At 43.7% G+C, this 23,172-nt stretch overlaps 1 protein-coding gene across 2 annotated transcripts in view; it reads left to right on the top strand.

The window, feature by feature from the left end:
- Positions 1 to 23,172, top strand: part of ZFYVE16 (zinc finger FYVE-type containing 16) — a 61,903-nt gene that overhangs the window by 23,342 nt on the left and 15,389 nt on the right. For both annotated transcript variants that reach the window (XM_006269978.4, XM_006269977.4), the window contains exons 2-7: positions 177 to 287; positions 477 to 2,680; positions 5,801 to 5,897; positions 7,353 to 7,499; positions 9,663 to 9,814; positions 21,277 to 21,664. In XM_006269978.4, the coding sequence (XP_006270040.2) occupies positions 218 to 287; positions 477 to 2,680; positions 5,801 to 5,897; positions 7,353 to 7,499; positions 9,663 to 9,814; positions 21,277 to 21,664 (3,058 nt within the window). In that variant the 5' untranslated portion in view covers positions 177 to 217. The remainder of the gene's footprint in view (positions 1 to 176; positions 288 to 476; positions 2,681 to 5,800; positions 5,898 to 7,352; positions 7,500 to 9,662; positions 9,815 to 21,276; positions 21,665 to 23,172) is intronic.

Below are 23,172 nucleotides of genomic sequence, written 5' to 3'. Positions count from 1 at the left end.
CATTGCAGTGTTTTTGATCTCTGTGGTCAGGCATGTGGGGAGAGAAGTTACTCAAAAATAGTGAGGCTTTTATTGTAAAAGGTACATTTTCATGTTCCCAAAAGTATTTTATGGTGTTTCAATAACAGTATGTGAATCAGTCCTTCTTCAGATAAGTGAAATGTTCTATTTTTTAGGTACTTGAGGGATAAAGTCTCTCTCTAGACCTGTAACTAGAATGGACAATTACTTTAAAGCAGCTGTTTGTGACTTGGACAAGCTACTTGATGAATTTGAGGAGAATGCAGGTTAGTTTGCTCTCTCTTCCTTTTTTCATACAGGATTACTGTTAACTTGGTCTGTGCTTTTAGTTATGGGTTTTTTTGTTTTTGGAGGTGGGGGATTGTGTTAATGCATTTTCAGGGTTTCTTGAGGTGGGAAAGCGGATCAGGTGTTATGAACTTTGCTTTTTTGTTTTCTTTTTTCTTTTTTAATAGATGAAAATGATTGCTTCAGGACAGCTCCAGATCAGTGCAACTCAAAGCACCACTTGCTCTCTTCAGGATCAGATTACTTAAAACCTGTATCCTTAACACCAAAAGTGCAAGAACATGATAGTAGTTATACTATATCGGAAGAAATCTTTTTTACTAGTCAGGTGGCAACAAATGAAGCAAACTTTGAACAACCACATTTCTCCTCACCAAATGAAAAGAATGTCACCGGGCTTGATCTTCTGTCTACTGTGGATAGTGGTGCCTCAGATGAAATTCAGCCTTCAAGCCTGGGAAGAGGTAGTATACCTGTGTGCGATCTCATTAATGACACAGGTAATGTTATCTGTGCAGCAAGCAGCCAGGATGATATTCAGAAGTCGCAATCAGAGGGCTTCCAATATACCAAGGACTCTCTGATTGGCTTTGATTTACCAGCCGCTATTCATATTTCATCAATAGACTACAGTGATGTTTCAAGCACAGTGCAGCAGAGGAGTGGGGACTTGCTAGTACAAGATGTAGGGCATCTTGCAACAAAAGAATTGAGCCAATTAGCTTTAAAAACAAATGTAGCCAAAGTGAAGCACTTGGATTCATGTGGTGATCAAACTAGGACACACATTTTAAAGTCTGATCAAGCTTTTGATGAACTGGAACAAATAACGGGCCTTACTGCTGCATCTCTCCTCATAACGTCACAGACCCTGAATGTGCTCAGTTCCAAAGACAATACAACAAACGAAAATTTGCCTCGTGAATTACTAGATAAAAATGCATGCTGTGTAATAAGTCAAGAGGTGCAAGGAGGATGTGTTGATGAAAATATAGATTCAGAAGATGAAGGTAATGTGGAGTCTGTGTCTTCTGATCTACCAAAGAATTCTGAGTTGCACAAAAGTAGTATAGAGTTGTCTAGAAAAAGTGTTTTAGCAGACTCTTCATTTAAAATAGAGGACAAAGTTGTATCAGATAGTATAAAACGTGCAGAAGAGAATTTAGGCAGGCCAAAACTTAAAACCAATGAACTATTAAACAGTGTTTCAGCTTCACATGCATTAGCTGAAGAAGTCCAAACCTCATTGTCATGTTTTCCACTTGCTGTTTCTATATGTGGTTCATTAGTTGTACAAGAAGACACAAATGGCCCTATATTTCAAGATGAAAGAGTTGATGTTGTCAGGGATACTGTGACTCTGCATGCAGGAAGATCTAGTAGTGGCCTCCATAATAAGGAACGCTATGAAAAGACTGAATCTTCTGAACAGGAAGAATATTTAAACCAAAGTTGTTTAGAAAAAAATGGATTTACACCTGAAGAGAAGGGGGATACTACCAGTATGATTAACAAAGATAATGCTCTACCAGTCAAAGCTACTGCTTCTGTTTTTCCCATTACAGAATCTAAACCTGAATTTTGCACTGATATTCAGCAAGTTGATGGTTGTGTTGAAAGTATTGCTAATCTAGTTTTAAATGATATAGCTATTGAGGAAGACTTTTTAAAAAATGATACATTAATAAGTGATGCTGAGCTTGATGCCTTCTTAAATGAACAGTGTCTTCAGCCCAATATTGCAAAACCATTAGAAGAAAATATTGGTGATCTGCTGGAATCTGATGCAATTCAAATTAACTTAATACATACGAACAGTCCAGACTTTAAAAAGGGCAATGATACAGAAACAAAAATAAAACTGAAGGAGATTAGGGAGGTTCCCAGTATTAGCAGTACTTGCAGAATAGCTGATGTTGACTATAAATTTGAGTGTCCAACAGAGCAAAATACATCCGTTATTCAGCAAGAAATAACTCAGACTAATAGTGAAGTACCAGTCCCTAACGTACCTATTGGAGGTGCTAGACCTAAGCAGTTGCCCAGTCTTCCTCAGAAAACTGTAGATCAGAGAGATGCAAGCAAGGCAAATATACCTGAGAGTGAACCTCCAGATGTGAATTCTGTATTCCCAAAGGCTCCTTTCTCAGACACCAAAGTTAGTCCTGACATAAGTTCCAAATGTAATCATTCTGACATAGAAAATAGTTTGGAAGCTGGAGAAAATCAAATACCTGCAGGTGTAGAAGCTGTAGTTTTGGGACAGAAACAGCCATCATGGGTTCCTGATTCAGAGGCACCAAACTGCATGAACTGCCAAGTCAAGTTCACATTTACAAAAAGAAGACACCACTGTCGTGCTTGTGGAAAAGTAAGTTATAGAGAAACAGTTTGCATCAAAATACTTATGCTCTTATATGGTGTATTTAAAACAACTTACGATAAGATCGTTCTGACTTGGGCATAATTCAGATGTTGATGGGAAGAAGTTTAATGCAAGTTTTTAGGCTTTTGCAGCATTTCTTTGTAAGAAACTTGGACTCGGCTTTAATAAAATTCATAGAGCATAACAGATGAGTCGTTGTGCTCTGCAAATGTAAAGAGAAAGTAAAATTTCATTCTTTGAAAATACAGTTGAAGGAAAGCTTTTTATCTTCCATTAATAACTAGTTAAAGTTCATTACTAAACATTATTCTCTTTCTGGGTATATTAAGTTTCCTCTGCCTTTCAGATGATGGAAAAACAGGTTGCAGTTTACCCAATATAATTGACATTTGAAATCAATTAATCATGATATGGTAATCTTTTTAAATTGGCCAGTGTAACAAAATATAAGCTTTGCTGTTGTTAAATTTTCCTGTTTGTTTCCCCTCTGAAGTGTACACACATGCTTAGGTTAAAAAAAAAAAAAGGTAAGCAATTAGGATTAGAAATGCAAGAACAGAGGTGAGATATTTTTATTATTAGTATCAGTATTATTATAGTGTCTCCTCATAGAGCTGGAAGGCCTCTGTTGTTCAAGGTGCTATCAAAGAATACAAAGTTTAAACCCCTATAACCTTATGTATTATGCAGTTTTTTAATGATATTCATAGATTTGGAAGGGACCTCAACAGATCATCGAGTCCGATCCCCTGCCTAGGCAGGAAAGAGCGCTGGGGTCAGATGCCTATCCAGCCTTCTCTTAAAGACCTCCAAGGTAGGGGAGAGCACCACCTCCCTTGGAAACCCATTCCAAATTTTGGCCACCCTTACTGTGAAGAAGTTTTTCCTGATATCTAGATTACATGCTCTGTTTTTCCACAGCGTGGATGGCATTCATATAAGGAGAGGCTGTTCAGCATTTATCACTGTTATTCAGTTTATGGTCTCTTTCCATTTTTACTGCATAATGTTTAAGGCCTGCTCAGAATACAAAATTAACCTTCTCATAGGCTTCTAAATGGCACTTACGGCATCTGAGGACTTGACATATGTTAACAAATGCATCTTCCTTTCATTCCTGTAAGGTGAGGATTAACACTGTTCTAATTTTACAGTGCATGTGGCACTGAGATCATTGTCAAGTGTGCTGATTTTGAGTGTCCACTTAGAGACACCTAAAACCTGATTTCCCACCCTCTACACCCCACCCCCCCCCGAATACTTCATATTATTCCAGCACTTTGTTTAAAGCACAGTTCCCACTGACTTCCATTGTAGCTGCGAGGGCTCAGTACTCTTGCAAATTGAACCTGGGATCTTAAATTGGTCACTTAAAAATAAGGAATAGTGTTAGTCACCTCCTCTGAATACCTGGGTTTAAGCAAGTTGCCTAATGTCACATAAACTCCTGTCACAGAGGCAGAGAGAGAATCTATTTCTCTAGGACAGCATTCATCTACCTTAATTATAAGATTGATCTTTTTCTTCCTGAAGTCCCCTTCCTCACTTACTGTACCAACTCTAGTGTCTTCAGTTGCACTGCTTAACTTGCTGCATTAAATTATCCCTACCTTGTTATATAGCTATATTTTATACTTACTACTCTGTTGTGGACTTAAGGCAGAGGTTGTATGGAAAAATATGTCATAGCTCATGCACACGGGAAAGTCAAAGGCGCATGGATTATCTTAAGTCTGGCACTTGGTAACTTAACCTAGTGGAGCATTTTTCCTGTGTGATTTTCTTTAGTTTAAAAAAAACTGCAAAAGAGGGAAAATGTAATCACATGGAATCATATTGACATCCACATGTCTTGGCTAGGTGTTTCCATGTCTGTAACTATGGCTTTTTCAGGCCTTTTCCAATCTTCTCCCACAGATAGCTGTTGGAATCTACTTCCTTCAGCACAATTCTCCATATCCATGCCTTGCTCATTTCTTTGTTTCTTCTACTGTGTTGTGTGAACTACGTTAGGGATAGCACAGGTCAGGCTTCCTGCTCTTGAGTTTGTGGCAGCAGAATAAGAACAGTTGTAAGGAAAGTCCTGCTCAGAACCAGCAAGGTTGGGCTGGAGCATATCCTTTACACATAGCACATACTCAACAGAGGCTGTTAGTTTGGCTAATTTCTCTGATGGTTCCAAAGAAACCTCTGTCTTGGGAGCTTTCCACTCTTTACAGGGACTGTCAGGCCCAAAATGCTCTAAGGACTCCAGGAAATAGCCTCCTGTTGGATTATTATACCAAAGATAGACACTCATCTTTGGTGCCTTTCAAGTGTCGGTGGGCACTTTTACATGTGCTCTGCCACGTGCTGATTAGAATGCTTGAGAGCAGACTCGGTTAATTGAGTCTGCTGAAGCATCTCTAATTGGAAGGCTCCAGTGTGCTGCAGCTTCTGCATTTAGCATCTCACGCTTCAAAATGGCGGCAGGGGCACTTTAACTGAAGCTCCTCGAATGAACACCTCTGCCACTATTTTGAAATGCGAGATGTGGAATACAGGAGAAGCTGTGGGCATTTTAAATTGGAGCGGCTCCTGAGAGTATATGGGTATATAGGTGCCTGATGAGACTTGCTCAGTAGTTGAATGTGTAGTTTCATGCACCCTCAATCCCTGCATTAGGAGAGAAATGCTTCAGGCTTATCTGTTTGAAACTCCAATGAGTCCTTTGAATGTATCAAGACCTGCTTCCAAACTTTGGTGCATTTTTAGGAGGACAGGTTCGTGTTTATTGCTGGCACACAAACAATCCCTGCTAAATTTTGAGTCTCATTCCAAAAGCACGGGGATGTTGAAGATTCTAAATTAAACAGCCATAAGCAAAGTTTTTAAGATGAGCAAAACGTTCTTCCTTCTCCCTCCACTTCTCTCAGCCTCATTTTAAGAAATGGCTGGACCATTTTTTTCAGAAATGGTCTCCTACAATGACATGTGTAACTTAAAGTAGTTTTAAAGATATAAACAAGTGAAAACAGGGTCTGTTAGTGGGAGGTGCTAGTAATCTTTTAACTATAGAGGGCATTATTTCTTGTAATATTTATTTTAAGTTTTGTTCTAATTCAGGTTTTTTGTGGTATCTGTTGCAATCGGAGGTGCAAGTTACAGTATATGGAAAAGGAAGCAAGAGTCTGTATTGGGTGCTACAAATCTATCAATAAAGGTAAAAAGTTAAGTAGTCATGGTTTTTTTTTCGTTTGTTTGTTTGTTTCTTAACTTCTGGTGAAGTGAATACTTTGGAAAAGAAAGATGAATTTGTCTACCAAAGAGAAGGTATTGCCTTCCTAAGACAGTGACTGTAACAGTTTGCCTGGATAGTACATATCATGGGGTATGTGTAGATGAAACAGGGGCCCTAAACTGAAGCAGTGGGTTTTTAAAAACACCGCTTTTAATTTAGGGCCCTCTAAACCCCTGTGTTGTGCACACATCCAAACTTAGTTGCCTCCCCAGCAGTGGGGAGGGGAAGGTGAGCTGCTGGCTGGTGGAGCAGTCCCTGGGTTGTGAGGTGGGCTGGTACTTCTCTCTGGCAGTGACAGCCCACCCCCAGGTGGCACCTGCCTACAGGTACTCGGCTCAGGCAGTCCTGGGGGGCACCACAGCTGCAGAGGGAAGAGCTGGGCCCCTGTGCAGTTCAGGCAGGCTCCGGGGCGGGGGGGAATTTTGGGCAAAGCCTGCCTTCCTGGGCTTCTGCCAGGCTGCCTCCATGGGCTTCTGGCAGAGCCCTGAGCTGCACAGAGCCCAGTGCTTCACTCCACGGCTGTAGGGCAGCAAACTAAAACTCCTCGGAGGAGGAGCAGTTTTAGTTTGCTGCGCCCCAAGTCATATAAGGCACATTACGCCGCCAAATTTGCTATGGCGGCTGGAATTACTGCACCAGCATGTGAAAACACCAGCACCATTAAAGCGGTGCAAAAGTATTTAACCTGCTTTAAAGTGTTGTGCCCACATGCCCCTTGTTTTGTCTACACATGGCCATGGTTTTCAGTCTCTCTTCTTCGTGCTCTGTCATAGCCACAATAATTTCCCATATACTCAATTGGAAGACCTTTCCCTGCGGCTACTGTGCTGGAATACAGGTATCCTATAGCTACTGTGTAGTGTACTGTGCTGGGAGTTGAGATGTTAACAAAACCCATTGCTGTATAATAGGAAACAATTTAACATTGTTTAGGGTTTTGAATACAGGGACCTCAGCCTACTTGGTTCCATAGAAAACAACCACTATTAAACCTTTAACAAAAAAGATACAGGAGGAAGAAGAAAAAGATGAGAATGTATTATATGTTTTGAGGGATAGCATTGAAAGCTATTAAGTAAGGCTTATTTTAGTAATATCCTTGATCTCCTTTCCCTTCAGTTGTGTGTTTTATAAGGGAAAATCCTTTGTTTTGATTCGTCTTTTGGGTAGTTTTAAAACTAGTATTAACTCATTCTTGTGAGAATAGAAAAGTTGATTATTATGGGCTGTAGCAACGGTATAGATTCCATTCCTACTTCCTTGATGAAACTACAAAAACAGAGAAGATGGTAGATGATAATGGGAGCATCTGTTTCTGGTACTGACTCTTATCTTCAGCCTCAACCACAGGGTTGTTTTTGTTTTTTTTCCTTTCAGCACAGGCATTTGAAAGGATGATGAGTCCAACTGGTCCTAATCCAAATTCCAGTATCTCCTCTGAATGTTGTTCTGCTGTTCAACCTTTTCAGGAGGCTCACATATCTAGTACACCTAACTCTGTACTTAAACAACCAAGTGTTGAGGGTAAGTTAAGGAAACTTAATTTTGATCAGTTATCTACATTTTCAGGACATTTTGAGAATAATTGCTGAAGTGGCATCAGTGATCTTGATACTGAGCTTCTTTAATATTCAGATTATTGTAGAAAACTCCTTACTGAACAGCTAGTTTATTTTAATCATTGGATTAGCCCTTCAGAAAAATCTGTAGGTCAAGAAGAAAGTTGTTCTTATAGATAAGACACTGGACTAGGATTCAGTAGAAGAATAAAAGCTGTATCACTTCCCATCCTGGTCACTGGGTTAGCTTAATTGGAATGAAGTTGGATGTGTCAGTCTCTTTCCCTAAGTTTCTGATCCATAAAATATGAACAATACTTTATTGGGCTGGCCAGTCTATTTAGTTTATAAATTCTGCAGGATGGAGCCTGTTTTATTTTATGCACTGTCTCTAGCATAGTGGTTCTCAACCTTGTTAGGCTCAAGGCACCACTCAAAAAAATGGCAGCTCTTACCTATCACACTTTTGAATAAGAAAAAGAATAGAGTAATTCTTTTGTTATAAAGAACTCAGAAATAACAAGCACTCTGGTTGAGAATCACTAGTCTAGCATAAGGAGACTCTTATTTTTCAGTTGGAGTCTCTAGATACTACTGCAATACAAATTAATATTAAAGCAAAGCAAGTAGCTGGGTGATGAGCCATTTTATAAGTCAAATGATTGTGAATAAAAATTTCTCCATTCCTCTTATGTCTATCATTATGCCTGAATTTTTCTTAAAAACAGAAACTTGATTTTAAATTTCACTGGTAAAATGGCTAGATGTCCTTAGTGTAGCACTGAAACCAAGTGGTAAGTTGAAAGGGGTTTTTGTTATGTAGCCTTATTTTTTCTATCTGTGATCTTTGTATCCCTAGGAAATATAAAAAGTAATACAGTTTAACCTCATAAATTTGGCGTCCTTGGGACCTAGCAGCTGACAAAAATTTTTAAATTCTAGATTTTTGAATGAGTGAGGCTGAGGATAGGGAAGGGGCAGGAGGAGGTGTGCAGTGCAGCCCAGCAGCTGTAGGCAAGTGGTGTTGGCTGCTCCCGGGGCTGCAGCAGGGAGCAAAGCGGAGAGAACTGTCAGTGGGCGCAGGGTGGAGGGGCACAGCTCTTGTTGCTATGCACACCCCAGGAGGGCTGCGGGCTGGGGGGCTACATCGGGCTGTTCCTGGGGGATGCATGCCTCCAGATTTGCATGCCAGATGGCTAGAGCCAGCGGCAGCACCAGGTTCTTCCTGGCACTTGGGGCAGGTGGCAGCCTGTTCTCATCTGGCACAGAGATCCAGGGGCACGTGTCCCCCAGGAAGAGCCTAGGCACAGCCCCACAGCCTTCCTGGGGTGTGTGTAGCAGCAAGAGCCGTGCTTTGCACCTACACCCACTTACAGTTCCCTTTGTTTTGCTCCCTGCTGCAGCCCTGGGAGCAGCTGATGCCACCTGCCTGCAGTGCCGGATTTTTGAGAATTCTGGAATTTTGAGTGCTGGATTTATGAGGTTACTAGCCAATGATCCATCAAGAATGAAGGGGGAGGGGAGGGAGGAAGCTGGAATGGAGTGCTGCCACCTAATGGCCCATGCTGCCGCTCTTCTGCCTCTTGTAGGGAGCAGTGTGGGGGAACTGAGGCCAGCGCTCCTGGCCCTAACTCTCCAACCCTCTTTCCGGTCCTCAGTGGGGCTTTTAGATCATGGTGGCGTTCCCCCATGCTTGGAGCACTCTGATTTGACTGTTTCCGTGAGCCAGTCAAAGCGTGAATAAAGTGTAACAGACAGACAGACAGACTTAGGCTCTTTATAATATTAGAATACTGTAGTTGAATGTTACTATGCTACATTTAACATATTGTTAATACGAGAGCATCTTTGTACATAGTTGTTTACAAAAGAAAGCAGAAGCTTTATGTGTGTTAACTGGTTAATGCTGTATTCAAAAGTAATCAATGTTTTTGTGAAGTATGTACAGTATAGAAGGGTGCAATGCTGTACCTAAGTGTTTTCCACTTCAAAGATATTTGAGCTGCTTTTGTGGCTTAAACCATACCCAACAAGCTTTAAGATAGAAAATCAATTTTGGAAAAAAAAACTTTTGCTTCTAGAAAACTGCAGTGTTACCAAGCAAGCTGTTGTTTTTCATCTATTCCAGGGCCCTGTCCCAGAGAACAGAGGAGAGTTTGGTTTGCAGATGGTATTTTGCCCAATGGTGAAGTTGCAGATACAACCAAACTGTCATCTGGGGTCAAGAGGTCTTCACAAGATCAGAGTCCGGTAAACTCTGACCTACCAGAGACACATACGGTATGGACTCAAAAGTCTGCATTGATTCATGAGTTTGAAAAAAGTTGATTTATCTTTAAATAGCTTTCTTAGCTGGTTTATACTTGAGCCCTCATAAAAGCAATATTTTGTGATTTTTGATTTTTTGCAAATGCCAAAGGGTTTAGGGTAGCTATTCAGTTTTAATGGTAAGGTTGTGAGCAAGAACTATTCTAATAGAAACCATGTAAATGAAAGTTGGGTGTACAGTGTGCCAAATCTTCAGTGAAACCTAAATTTTGTAGTAAAATATTTATAATTCAGGTTCCTTTGTATATAGTTGACTTCTGTGAGAAGTGTCTAAAGCCAGCATTATGAAGCTTGTCTTTATTAACAAGTTGATAGCTGATGTTCCCACTGATTTTCTTTTTTGTTTCATGATTAGATATGGTTTTCTATTACCAAAGGCAAAATGAACCTGGTCTTACTAGAAGAAAGCCAGTGTCCTAAAAAAGCTTTTCCCTGTAAGGAAAAGACATAAAGTACAGATATCAGTTGGTTAAGTCATGAGCTATTTATTGACCCAGAAGCTCAAGAAAGCATTCTCATACCTGGACATAATTTCCACTTTTTGTGTAATTCTAATACTTAGTCTCTCTCATTTTGTCCCTATGTTATGTCTCTTGCTAGCTGTAACCAGAAAACATTCTAGAAGTCCATGGAAAGAACTGGTTCACTACCGGTGTTGAGGGAAGGTTAATTAGAGAAGCTGATAAGAAGGCTGAAGTGTCTAATGACCCTTTCATTCTTTACCAAAAGTGTTTATTGCGTCAAAGAGAATGACACAATCAGCAGCAAGCCCTTGGGAGTATGAACTCAGGCTAAAATAGAGAGAAAAGTAGATAGCTGTGTTCATCTAAAATCAGGCAGAAAGCAAGATAGAGGTGTATCTTAGGCTAGGTACACCTCTACTGTGCCTCCTTCCTAAAATAGGGAAGGAACAGGTTAGAACTACTTAAGCTAGTTGTTTTCAAATTTCATAGATTTCATAGACATTCGGGCTGAAAAGGACCCCGGAGGATCAAGTCCAGCCCCCTGTGCCAGGGGCAGGAAGTCAGCAGGGATCATAGGATCCCAGCAAGATAAACATCCAAATGTGTCTTGAAAGCATTCAAAGTGGTTGCTTGAACCACCTCCGGCAGCAGTCTATTCCAAACCTTGGGGGCTCGGACAGTAAAGAAGTTCTTCCTTATGTCCAGCCTGAATCAGTCGTGGCGGAGTTTGTGACCATTCGATCTTGTCATCCCTTGGGGCGCTCTGGTGAACGGACATTCCCCCAGATCCTGATGAACACCCCTGATAAACTTATAGGTGGCCACCAGATCGCCCCTGAGCCTGCGCTTTTCCAGGCTGAAGAGTCCCATGAGACTCAGCCTCTCGTCATAAGGTCTTTTTCCTGACCTCTGATCATGCATGTGGCTCTCCTCTGGACTTTCTCAAGCTTCTCCACATCCTTTTTGAATTGTGGAGCCCAAAACTGGACGCAGTACTCCAGCTGTGGCCTCACCAAGGCCTAGTACAATGGGAGAATGACATCCTGGGACTTGCTTGAGAAGCATCTATGGATGCAAGCCAGCATTTTGCTCGCTTTACTAGTCACCACATCACACTGAAGGCTCATGTTCATCTTGTGGTCAACCATGACCTCCAAGTCCCTTTCGTCTGTAGCGCTAACCAGCGTAGTACTGCTGAGCCTATAAGCATGCTGCAGGTTTTTCCTCCCAAGGTGGAGAATCTTGTATTTTTTGGTGTTGAACACTATCAGGTTCTCATCCGCCCATTTCATGAGCCTGTCAGCATCTGCCTGGATCACCCTCCTGTCCTCAGGTGTGGATGCTTTACCCCAGAGTTTGGTGTCATCGGTGAACTTGGCCAGCCCGCTTCTGACATGAATGTCTACATCACTGATGATGTTAAAAAGTATAGGCCCTAGGACAGAGCCTTGAGGGACCCCACTGGTCACTGCGCACCATAACAATTGACTTCTGTCAACCACCACCCTCTGGGTCCGACCATGGAGCCAATTCCCCAGCCAGCGGATCGTGGTGAGGTCAAGGCCGCAGTTAGGCTGGCTGACTTGAAGGTGTCCAGCCTCAATGTGTTCCTTCACGAGGTCAGCTTTGATGGAGGGTAAGGAATCTCCCTCACCCAGGCCTCCCTGATCCACAGTGAGCAGGGGTGTCCCATGGGACTGATGAAAAACTGATGCAAAGTACCCATTTAGCAAGTTTGCTTTTTCATGGGCATCGGTTGTCAGTTGTCCCATCTGGTGTAGCAGGGGTCCAATGTTGCCCTTGCTTTTCCTCCGGCTCCCCACATATCTAAAAAAGGACTTGTTATTGTCCTTGATATTTGTAGCTAGCTGGAGGTCCGTTGCAGCCTTAGCTTTCCTGGTTTGCTCTCTGCAGGTCCAGACCAGATCAGAGTATTCCTCCTTGGTGGTGGATCCCGTCTTCCATCCTTTGTAGGTCTTCCTTTTAAGACACAGGAGGTCCGCTAATTCCCTGGAGAGCTAAAGGGGCTTCTGTGCCCTTTTGCTGCCTTTCCTCTGAGACAGAATAGACTTTGCTTGTGCATCCAGGATTGCTCCCTTGAGGAGAAACCACTCATCCTGAACTCCCCTCTCCTTTGGGTTGTGGCCCTTTAGGGCCTCACTGGCAAGCCTCCTTAGCTTGTCAAAGTCAGCTTTCCTGAAGTCAAGGACTTCTGTATTACTGACTGACTTGCCAGCTTTACGGTGGATGGTAAAGGTGATCAGCTCGTGGTCACTGTCACCCAGCTTCCCTTCAATCATTAAGTCTCTGATTAGGTTGTCCCCCTGTTGCCAGTACCAGGTCGAGCAGTGCTTTACCTCTCATCAGCCTGTAGACTTCCTGCATCAGATAGGGGTCATCCACGTGCAAGAGAGCGCTTTGTGACCGCTCGGATTTGGCTGAGTGCTCCTCCCATTAGATGTCTGGGTAGCTGAAGTCTCCCATGACAACTATACACCAGGAGTGCACAGCCTCAGCCAATTCCCTGGCAAATTCCTGGTCAACGTCTTGACCCTGGGTGGAGGGTCTATAGTAGACTCCCCTGTGCTGTGTTCCCCACAGATTTTAACCCAGAGTCTCAAGTCATCCACCATGGGTGCCAATGTCAGCTTGCAGGGATGCATAGCTTTCCTTGACATGGAGAGCTACACCTCCGCCCCTTTTGTCCACTTGATCCCTCCTGTACAGGGTATAGGCATTTATACCCATGGTCTAGTCATGGATAGAGTCCCACCAGGTCTCCATTATCTCTATGACATCATAGTTATTTGCGTTTAGCAGGAGGACAAGTTCCTCCTGTTTATTCCCCAGGCTCCTGGCATTTGGGGTCACTTGCGTGCCTATACACTTGGAGGCCCTTGCCTTGTCTACAGTTCGTTCCAGGGCTGGGGCAGGGGTGGGTTCCCTTAAGTGCCTTGGTCTGCTGGCTTTGCAAGGGTTGCTCAGCTGGCCAGCAGTGGCAGTAGTCCCTCTGTCCCCCGGTGGGCTTAGTTTAAAGTCTGATGGAGCAGGTCAGCTAATCTGGTTGAGAAGGGCCTCCTCCCCAGCGGAGAGAGGTGGAGGCTGTCCCTTCCCAGCAGCTCACTGCCTCTGTCACCAAAGAGTGGGAAATCAGTGTAAATTTCACCAAATTCAGCTAAAGTGGAATATTTGCGGAGCTCTCTGAAGTAGTTTCTTTGCAATTGGCTGGTAAGAGCTTGGAGGTACTAGTGAAGGAGGTGGCTATGTTAGGTCAGGAAGAAAGCAGGATAGGGTGGCACCTTGGAGGTTAACATTGTAGTAGGTTAACATCATGTCTTCTGTCCAGGGTGGGGAAGGGGAAGAGAATTCAGAGTTAAATCAGCCAGCCTAACTTCAATTCCTGGAAAGATACTGAAAAAATAAAATAAAATGGCGATAAATTACAGCCAGTGTGGATTTGTCAAGGATAAATCAATCTAATTTAATGCTGTGAGGATAACTGGTTTATGGGTAAGAAAGAAGCAAGAGGGATGATATATTTTAACTTCAGTAAGGCTTTTGACACTGATGTCATTCTCTTAAAACAGCGTAGGAGAATACTGCACTTTCTTCAGGACTGTAGACTGATATGGGGTACTTAATGGCTTATCTCAGACTGGAAGGATGTGTTCTATGAGTTCTGCAGGATTCTATCCTGAGTCTTGTACTGTTTAGCATTTTTTTTTATTACCAATTTTGATGGATTAGAATAAAACAATTAAATCTGCAGATGATAAATGTGGATAATTCTAATTTTGCCTTCTGAAATTATTGTAAATTTAAAATCTTGACAAATTGTAAAAAATGGTCTGAAATAAACAGAACTCAGTTGAATGAAGACAAATGCAAAGCACTACACGTGGCTAACAAGAATACACGGATGTGAAATAAAGAATTACTAGCTAGACATCTGCTTTATAGAAGTATCTGGAGATTACAGTGGATAATGAACTGAACATCAGTTTCACATAGATGTAGAAGCAGGAGTGTGGGAATACACATGTGTTGAGTACAGTAGAAAAATCATTACTACTAAGGCTTCAGATGAAGTACTATATACAGCTCTGAGCACTGTACTTCATGAAAGATGTGGACCTGCTGAGGAGTGCAGGCAGCAAAAATGATCAAAGGTCTAAAAAGCGTAGTCTGTGAAGAAAGATTGAAAAATTAGGCTTCTTTGGTTTACCAAAAGAGAGAAATCTTCAGATATACTGCAGAGTTGGGGATTCTAAATTGCTTTCCATGTCCATTCAAGATGGGGTATGTGTTAGTGCACTTAAATTGTACCAAGAAAGATTTGGGTCAGACATTAGAAAACATTTCTAAACGAAATACATTTAAGCAGAGGTATAGATGACCTAGGGAGATTGTAGAATTTCCATTACTGGAAATTTCTAAGGATAGACATGTCAGAAATGGCTTAAGTATAGTTTGTGTTGGGGGAAGGGCTTTTGAGATTCCTTCTAGCCCTATTACAGATTCATAGATGCTAGGGTTGGAAGGGACCTCAAAGGATCTGACCCCCTGCCAGTGGCAGGGAAAAGTGCTGGGGTCACGTGACCCCAGCCAGGTGCTTGTCTTGTCTCCTCTTGAAGACTCCGAAGGCAGGGGAGAGTACCACCTCCTTTGGAAGCCTGTTCCAGATTCTGGTGACCCTAACCGTGAAGGAGTTCTTTCTGATGTCCAGCCTAAATCTACTCTCCATCAGCTTGTGGCCATTGTTTCTGGTTATTCCAAGGGGTGCTCTCGTAAACAGAGCATCTCCTATTCCCTGCTGCCCCCTCTGGCGAATTTGTATGCTGCCACAAGATTTTCCCCCCCCCCCCCCCAAGCTTTCTCTTGCGGAAGTTAAAACAGTCCAGATCCCTCAGCCCTTCTTCCCTGCAGGCCTCTAACTATACGAGTGGCCCTCCTCGGGACCCTCTCAAAGTTGTCCGCATCCTTTTTGAATTGCACACAGAACTGGACACAATACTCTAGCTGCAGCCTGACCAGTGCCGCATAGAGGGGGAGCATCACTTCCCTGGACCTGTTCGTGATGCACCTACTAATGCATGACAAAGTCTGGTTAGCTTTGCTAATTACTTTGTCACATTGACTCATGTTCATTTTGGTTTCGACAATGACTCCGAGATCTCTTTCTAACTCTGTGCTGCTGAGAGGGTCATCCCCCAGCCTATAGGTGTGCTGGTGATTCCCTCTCCCTAGGTGTAGCACCTTTCACTTGTCTTTGTTGAACTGCATCCTATTGTTCTCTGCCCACTTCTCTAACCTGTCCAGGTCCACCTGGATTCGGTTTCTTCCCATCGGTGTCTTTGCTTCGCCCCGTAGTTTAGTGTCATCTGCAAATCTGGACAGAGTGCTTTCTACACCCTCATTTAGGTCACTGATGAAGATGTTAAACAGCACCAGCCCAAGGACCGAGCCTTGGGGGACCCCACTCCTCACATCTTTCGAAGTCGATACCGACCTGTCCACCACCACTCTCTGGGTATGACTCTTAAGCCAATTTGCCACCCACATGACTGTGTAGTCATCTATGGCACAGCTGTTCAATTTGATTATAAGAATTGGATGGGATACCATGTTGAAGACCTTCTTAAAGTCCAAGTAGATGACATCTACCTCAACTCCTGCATCTCAGCTTTTAGTGACCTGGTCATAGAAAGAAACAAAGTTAGTCAGGCAGGATTGACCTGTTATGAACCCACGCTGGTTGCCTTTCAGCATTATATTACCCACTGGACTCCTGCAAATGTGATCCTTGATCATTTAAGGATTTTCCCAAGAATAGAGGTGAGACTAACTGGCCTATAGTTACTTGGATCCTCCTTCCTCCCCTTTTTGAAAATAAGGATCACATTGGCCCTTTTTCAGTCCTCAGGGACTTCACCTGAGTACCATGAGTGCTCAAACAGACATGCTAGTGGCTCTTCTATGACACTGGCTAATTCTTTCAGCACCTTTGGATGGAGCTTATCCATTTCAGCTGATTTTAAACACATCCAGCCCCTCCAAGTGTCTCTTTACTAGGTCGGTGCTGACAGTTGGTGGGCTGGTGTTTCTCCTGCTTCTGTCAGTAATGTATTTGGGAGATTTGTCTAGATCTGAGTTCAAGAATAGAGGTGAAAAACTCATTGAAGAGCTCTGCTTTGTTCCTCCTATCTGGCACCAACTGCCCTTGTCTATCCTGTAGAGGTCCTATGCTGCCCTGCGCCTTCTTTTTGCTTTCTATATACCTGAAAAAGGACTCTTTGTTGTCTTTAATTTTTGTTGCCAGCCTGAGTTCTAATGCTGCTTTGGCCTTCCTAACTGATTCCCTGCAAGTGTGAGCTAAGGGGGTATACTCATCCTTGGTAGCTACCCCCTGCTTCCACAGCCTGTATGCCCCTTTTTTTGGCTTTAGGCTTTCCTGGATTTCCCTGTTTATCCAGGAGGATTTATTGGCCCCTTTGCCCCCTCTTCTATGCAGTGGGATTGCCTCCTTCAGTACCTGAAGGATCACTTCCTTGAGGAACGACCACCCTTCCTGGACCCCCATTTTGTCAATGCTTTTGAACTTTAATGCCCACTAACTAATCTCCTAAGTACATTGAAGTCAGCCTTTCTGAAGTCTAGCACCTCTGCCCTGCTGGTTACTTTTTCCCACCCTTCGCTGCACAGTGAAATCAATCAGTTGATGGTCACTATCCCCTAGATTGCCTTGTACCTGCAGATCCCCAACCAGGTCATTCTCTGTAGCCAGCACCAAGTCTAGCAAGGTGTTTCCCCCTAGTGGGATCATATACCTCCTGCATTAGGTGGAGGTCCTATATGCAGGCTAAGAACCTACATGAGTGATTAGTTCTGTCTGACTATTCCTCTCAGCAGATGTCAGGGTAGTTTAGGTCACCCATGGCAATAGTATCTCTTGACTGTACAGCCTCTGAAAGCTGCCTGGAGAATTCCAGGTCAAGCTCATCCTCCCGGTGTGGTAGTCTGTAGTAGACTCCCACTACCAAGTCCCTTTCCCCTCTACCCCCTTGTATTGTAACCCACAGTACCTCAGTTTGGCCCTCCTCTGATCCCATCTTGATTATAGATGTATATTGCTCCTTAACATAAAAAGCAGCACCCCCTCCCCTTTTTTCCCCATTCTATCCCATCTGTGTGGCCTATAACCTTCAATGCCTACTGTCCAATCACAAGTAGGGTCCCACCAGGTTTCAGTTAGCCCAACCAGGTCGAAGATGTTGCCTGCAAACAGGAGTGCAAGTTTCTCCTGCTTGTTCCCCATGTTCCTAGCATGAGTCTACAGACATTTAAGCCCCCCCAGTGGGTGCCCTTGGTTACCTCCCTGTCCTGATGTCTATTGGGCCCCTTAGTGCTTACCTGGGCTGATCCATTGCATGGCTCATGGTTCTCTAAACTAGGTTCTTGTCCATTGCATCCCCATCCCCCAATGAACCTAGTTTAAAGTCCTTTGGAGATCAGCAAACCTGTGGGAGAACAGACTTTTACCTTTTTACAAGAAAGATGAAGACCATCTTGAGATACCTCAGTCATGGAAGTGTGAATCGTGGTTGTAGAAGCCAAAACTCACACGATGTCACCAACTCCAGAGCCATAGGTTGACTTCTCTGATGCAGGCATCTTGGTGTTGACAGAGACTGTTGACTGAGAGGATTGATGAGAAGACGACCTGTGCCCCAACTTCCTAAGCCCGGCCCCCAGAGCCTTGTAGTCTCTCATGATGTGGTCTGGACTACTCATGGCTGTATCATTCATGCCCACATGGACATTTTATTAAAATGTGTATAGAAACATTGAAAAGCCCAAACTAATGGGTTATGGAGAGTGTGTGCTTTCTGTATGGCACCTTGACATCATGTTCAGTGTTACTGGCACAGGAAATTGGTTATGTGAATGCTCCTGCTGGGACATGGAAAGCTTCTAGCCTTAACTTTCCTTCTTGCCGTGACACATACCAACACTTACCTAGGCAACTCAGTGTTAGGAATTTTCAATTGTGCCCAAAGATCTTGTCAGGTTGTTGTACAAATGTTGCCAAGTGTTGTACAAATACTTCCAAATATTTGGGGTCTTCCCCTGAAGAACTTCATAGTTGAAGTCAAGAGACCCACAAGGAGCAACATGAGGGAGATGGAATCAGAAAATTAGGGTTGGAAGGGACCTCTGAAGGTTATCTAGTCCATCCCCCTGCTCAAAGTAGGACCATCCCCATCTAGACCATCCCAGCCAAGGCTTTGTCCAGCCGGGTCTTAAAAACCTCCAAGGATGGAGAGTCTACAACCTCTGCAAGTCGCCTGTTCCAGTGTTGTACTACCCTCCTAGTGAGAGAATTCTTCCTAATATCTAACCTAAACTTCCTTTGCTGCAACTTGAGACCATTCCTCCTTATTCTGTCACTTGCCACCACTGAGAATAGTCTAGCTCCATCCTCTTTGTAACCCCCCTTCAGATAGCTGAAGGCTGCTATTAAATCCCCTCTCAGTCTTGTCTTCTCTAGACTAAATAAGCCCCGTTCCCCTCAGTCTCTCCTCAGAAGTCATATGCTGCAGCCTTTTCACCATTTTTGTTGCCCTTTGCCGGATTCCTTTTGGCCCAATCCTCCAATTTGTCTAGGACACTCTGAATCCTAGCCCTACCCTCCAACATATCTACTATTCCCCCCAGCTTGGTGTTATCTGCAGACTTGATGAGGATGCACTATTTTCCATCTTCGTTGTTGATGAAGATGTATTGAACAAAGCCGGTCCCAGGACTGACCCTTTGGGCACCCCACTTGATACCAGCTGCCAAGTAGTCATTGAGCTATTGATTACAACCCTCTGAGCCCGATGCTCCAGCCAGTTTTCTGTCCACCTTAGATTCCATTCATCCAGCCCATATTTCCTTAGCTTGCCTGTGAGAATGCTGTGGGAGACCGTATCAAAAACCTTGCTAAAATCAAGGTATACCACATCCACAGAGCCAGTCACCTAGTCATAGAAGGCAATCAGGTTGGTCAGGCATGACTTGCCCTTGGTGAATCCATGGTGACTGTTCCTAATCACCTTCTTTTCCTCCATGTGCTTAGAAATAGATTTCTTGAGGACCTGCTCCATGATTTTTGCAGGGACTGAGGTGAGGCTGACTGGTTTGTAGTTCCCTGGATCTTCCTTTTTCCTTTTCTTAAATATGGGCACTAGTTTGCTCTTTTCCAGTCATTTGGGACCTCTCCTGTTCATCATGAGTTTCAAAGATGATGGCCAGCAGCTCTGCAGTCACATCCACCAACTAGCTCAGCACCCTCAGGTGCATCCTGTCCAGCCCCATGAACTTGTATATATCCAGCTTTTCTATATAGTCCCTGACCTGTTCTTTTGTCACTGGCTGCTTACCTCCTCCCCAAACTGTGCTTCCAGATGCAGTAGTCTGGGAGCTGACCTGGCTTGTGAAGACTGAGGTGAAAAAGGCATTGAGTTATTCAGCCTTTTCTGCATCTCTATTCAGTAAAGGACCCACACTGCCTTCGTCTTCCTTTTGTTACTAACATTCTTGTAGAAACCGTTTTGTTACGCTTCACAGCCCTGGCTTGCTGCAACTCCAATTGCATTTTGGCCTTCCTGACTTAATACCTGCATGCACAAGCAATACTCTTATACTTCCAGCCCCGCCCCAGTTTTTTGTTCAGTTCTCCACTTCTTATAAGCTTCTTTTCAGTGAGCTAAATCACAAAAGAGTTCCCTTCTAAGCCACGCTGGTCTTCTGCCATACTTGCTAGTCTTCCTTTTTCAGGATAGCTTGTTCCTGCGCTCTCAGTAAGGCTTCTTTAAAGTACAGCCAGCTCTCCTGGACTCCTCTCCCCCTCACACTGGCTTCCCAGGGGATCCTGCCCATGAGTTTCCTGAGTGAGTCGAAGTCTGCTTGTCTGAAGGCCAGGGTCCTTACTCTGTTGCTCTCCATCCTTCCTTTCCTCAGGATCCTGGACTCAATCATCTTGTGGTCGCTGCTGCCCAAGTTGCCATCTAGCAAGTTTTATGAACTTGCTGTTTTAAAAATAGGGAATGCCAGTTGTCCTCCCCTGCCCAAAGAGTAATAAATCCATTGGAAAAAACAATGTGCAATTTCTTCCTAAATGCAAATTACCCAGTTCTGGACACAACACAAACAGTACTTCTGTTGCAACCCAGTGTATATGAAGGAATTGCCAGTTCCAGCAGAGGTGTGCTGTAGAGATGAAAAAAGGCAGTTTGTAGAAATAAAGAAAAATCTGTGATAGTGATTTTAGGATGTTTTGTTTTTCCTTATATACTTTTGAACTAAAACATCTTTCCAATCACAGCTTTTTGGTGTTGCTTCATAGATCTGGTCTAAGCTTTAAATACTCTCCCGAGGGAGCAGCAGATATTTGACCCTTGGTCTGGGGAAGATCGATGCTTTCAAATGCTGGAGTAAACTGTCAATACATGATAAAAATCTGTGACCACTGTAGTTCATGTCCAAATTATGGCAAATTACAGGATTCAGTAACTTTGCAAAATAAGTCATACTGGTAATGCTGAACAAATTAGTTATGTTTCACTGTGATACATAATACTTAATTGTGTCTACTTCTCTCTTCCATCAGACTAAAAATGGCAGGCTTTTTGAATTAATTACAGAACAGGTGAATATATCAGACTGCATTCTACCCTAAAAGAGACATTTATGCCTTTTAAATATAAAAAAAAAAAATGCAGTGCCCTGCCAAAGAGAGATGATTTCTTTCCTGTTAAAAGAAATTGTTCCCCAAGATGCAACAAATGCCTTTTTGATGAAAGTTGCTTTTGCATTTGAAAAAAATAATGTAGAAAAACCTCTAGAGATAGTGAATAATAAACATAATCTGGTATGTATTTTGCTTGCCTTTTTTTTTTTTTTTAATAGGTTGAAAATCCAGTAGATGACTTCTCTGTAGCTGATGTAAAACCAACAGATGAAATGCACATTACTTTAGGACCTGAGAAATTGCCTTGTGCCTCTTCAGTTGTTCCAGATGATGGCCAGTTACCTTCTGTTGGACAAATGGAGATATTGCAAAGTTCTCAGACTGTAGTTCCAGATGCTGATGAATTATTGTTGACTTTAAAAGCTGAGAAATCTCCGCCTACTTGCATCATAGCTGACCAGCCTTATGATGATTTGCCTGTTAGTCCTTCAGATTACAGAATTCTGTGTGGGATTGAAAAATGTGTTAGCAAAGAGATAAGCCTTATTCCTGATGACGATGATGGTTTTCCACCTCTCTTGCTTGGAATGAGAGAAAAAGGAGAAGGTAAAACATGAGCAGGGGGTATTTGTGTTTAATTAGTGGATACATAGTTTTTAAAAAAATACATGGACCTCTACATATACTGGCATGCCATGAGCAGAGTTCACCTTTTTGAAAAAAATTTCTTGGGCCATATGCTGTGTTTAACCAAATCAAAGATGACTCCCCAATAACTAGATTCTAGACATGGAAAAATGGAAAAAATTTATAAATTTGTTATGTCTAGAATCTAGTGGGTTTTTGTGAAGAGTTGCCCACCTTCCCTCTTTCCCTCCTACCCCTCACTGCCAGCTCCATGGCTGGACTGCAGCTGTAGGCAGCACATGTTTTGTGCTCCTTGACCCTGGCCAGAGCAGGGCCTTAACAGGAGCTGGAGCTGCAAGCGAAAGGTGAGCAGAGGCTGTGGGGTTGGGTTGGGCAGCATCTACATCTGTACTTCCAACTCCAACCCTGGACCTTGAGTTGGAGTTCCAGCTGCAGTTGTGTGCCTCCCGCCCCATTTCTAATCTAAGGTGAGGTGCTATTTTCCTGATGTTAAATGGGGGTGTGATAGGGTGCTTGGCACACCTGTCACTTCAAGAAGGGAAGAGGCTGCATGGGAAGTAGCAAGCGATTGTGGCAGGGGTCAGTTAGGGTCACTTGATCAGACAGGGGCCAGGCTTGAAGCATATAAGCCCACGGCCTGAACTAGCCAGGCAGTCTTGCCCCAAGAACCATGCTGAGAGGAGCTCTTGGGCAGCAGGGCTGCAGCAGAGCTCCTGGGGTAATGTCTGAACTGGGGTAAGCAACTCAGGTTTGAGGAAGGGACTAAGGGGAAGAGGAGGTCCCAAGAGGCCTGGGAACACAGAATAGAGGGCTTGGGACACGGCAGGAGAGAGACTGAGTCTAGGAGGGGTGAGTGTAAGCCAGCCCAAAGAGCCTGGAGATCTGTAGCCCAGGAAGGTCAGGTGTCAACAAGGCTAGGGAGCCCAAAGGTCTCACTGGCCTAGGAGCGGGCCCAGAGCAAGAGGCGAAAGACCAGGGATCACAGCTGGAGACTGAAGGGGGCCAAGGAGCCCAAAGCCCTTGAGGGGTGAGGACTGGGACTGGGACCCATAACCCAGGAGGGCACATGTCAACAGGAATGAATATCATCTGTAAGGCATGGATGTGATGTAAAGGATAGTTGGAGCCATGTAATTAGCCCTTAAGGCAGAGAGCAGAGACACCTGAGCTCTGGAGTCCGAGCTCAAGCTTGGGTAGCCCTAGGGCAGACTCCCTTTATCTAAAACGGTGGCCTCCAACCATCAATCCCAATCAGCTGGTCGATCGGGGATCCTCTTTTAATCGACTCTGGGCTGGGGGGGGGGGATGCATCATACCCCCCCCCCCCCACCAGCCCACCAGATCAGTCTGGGGGAAGGAAGGGGTGAGAGCCAGATTGAGGCCCCCACAGTGAGGGATAGATGGTGTGGGCCAGCCAGGAGCTGGGGAAGGTAAGTAGGGCCCCAGGTGGCCGAGCGGTGGGAGGA

The sequence above is a fragment of the Alligator mississippiensis genome, chromosome 3, assembly GCF_030867095.1.
Source record: "Alligator mississippiensis isolate rAllMis1 chromosome 3, rAllMis1, whole genome shotgun sequence".
Classification (NCBI taxonomy): domain Eukaryota; kingdom Metazoa; phylum Chordata; order Crocodylia; family Alligatoridae; genus Alligator; species Alligator mississippiensis.
This window is presented reverse-complemented; position numbering and strand designations above follow the sequence as displayed.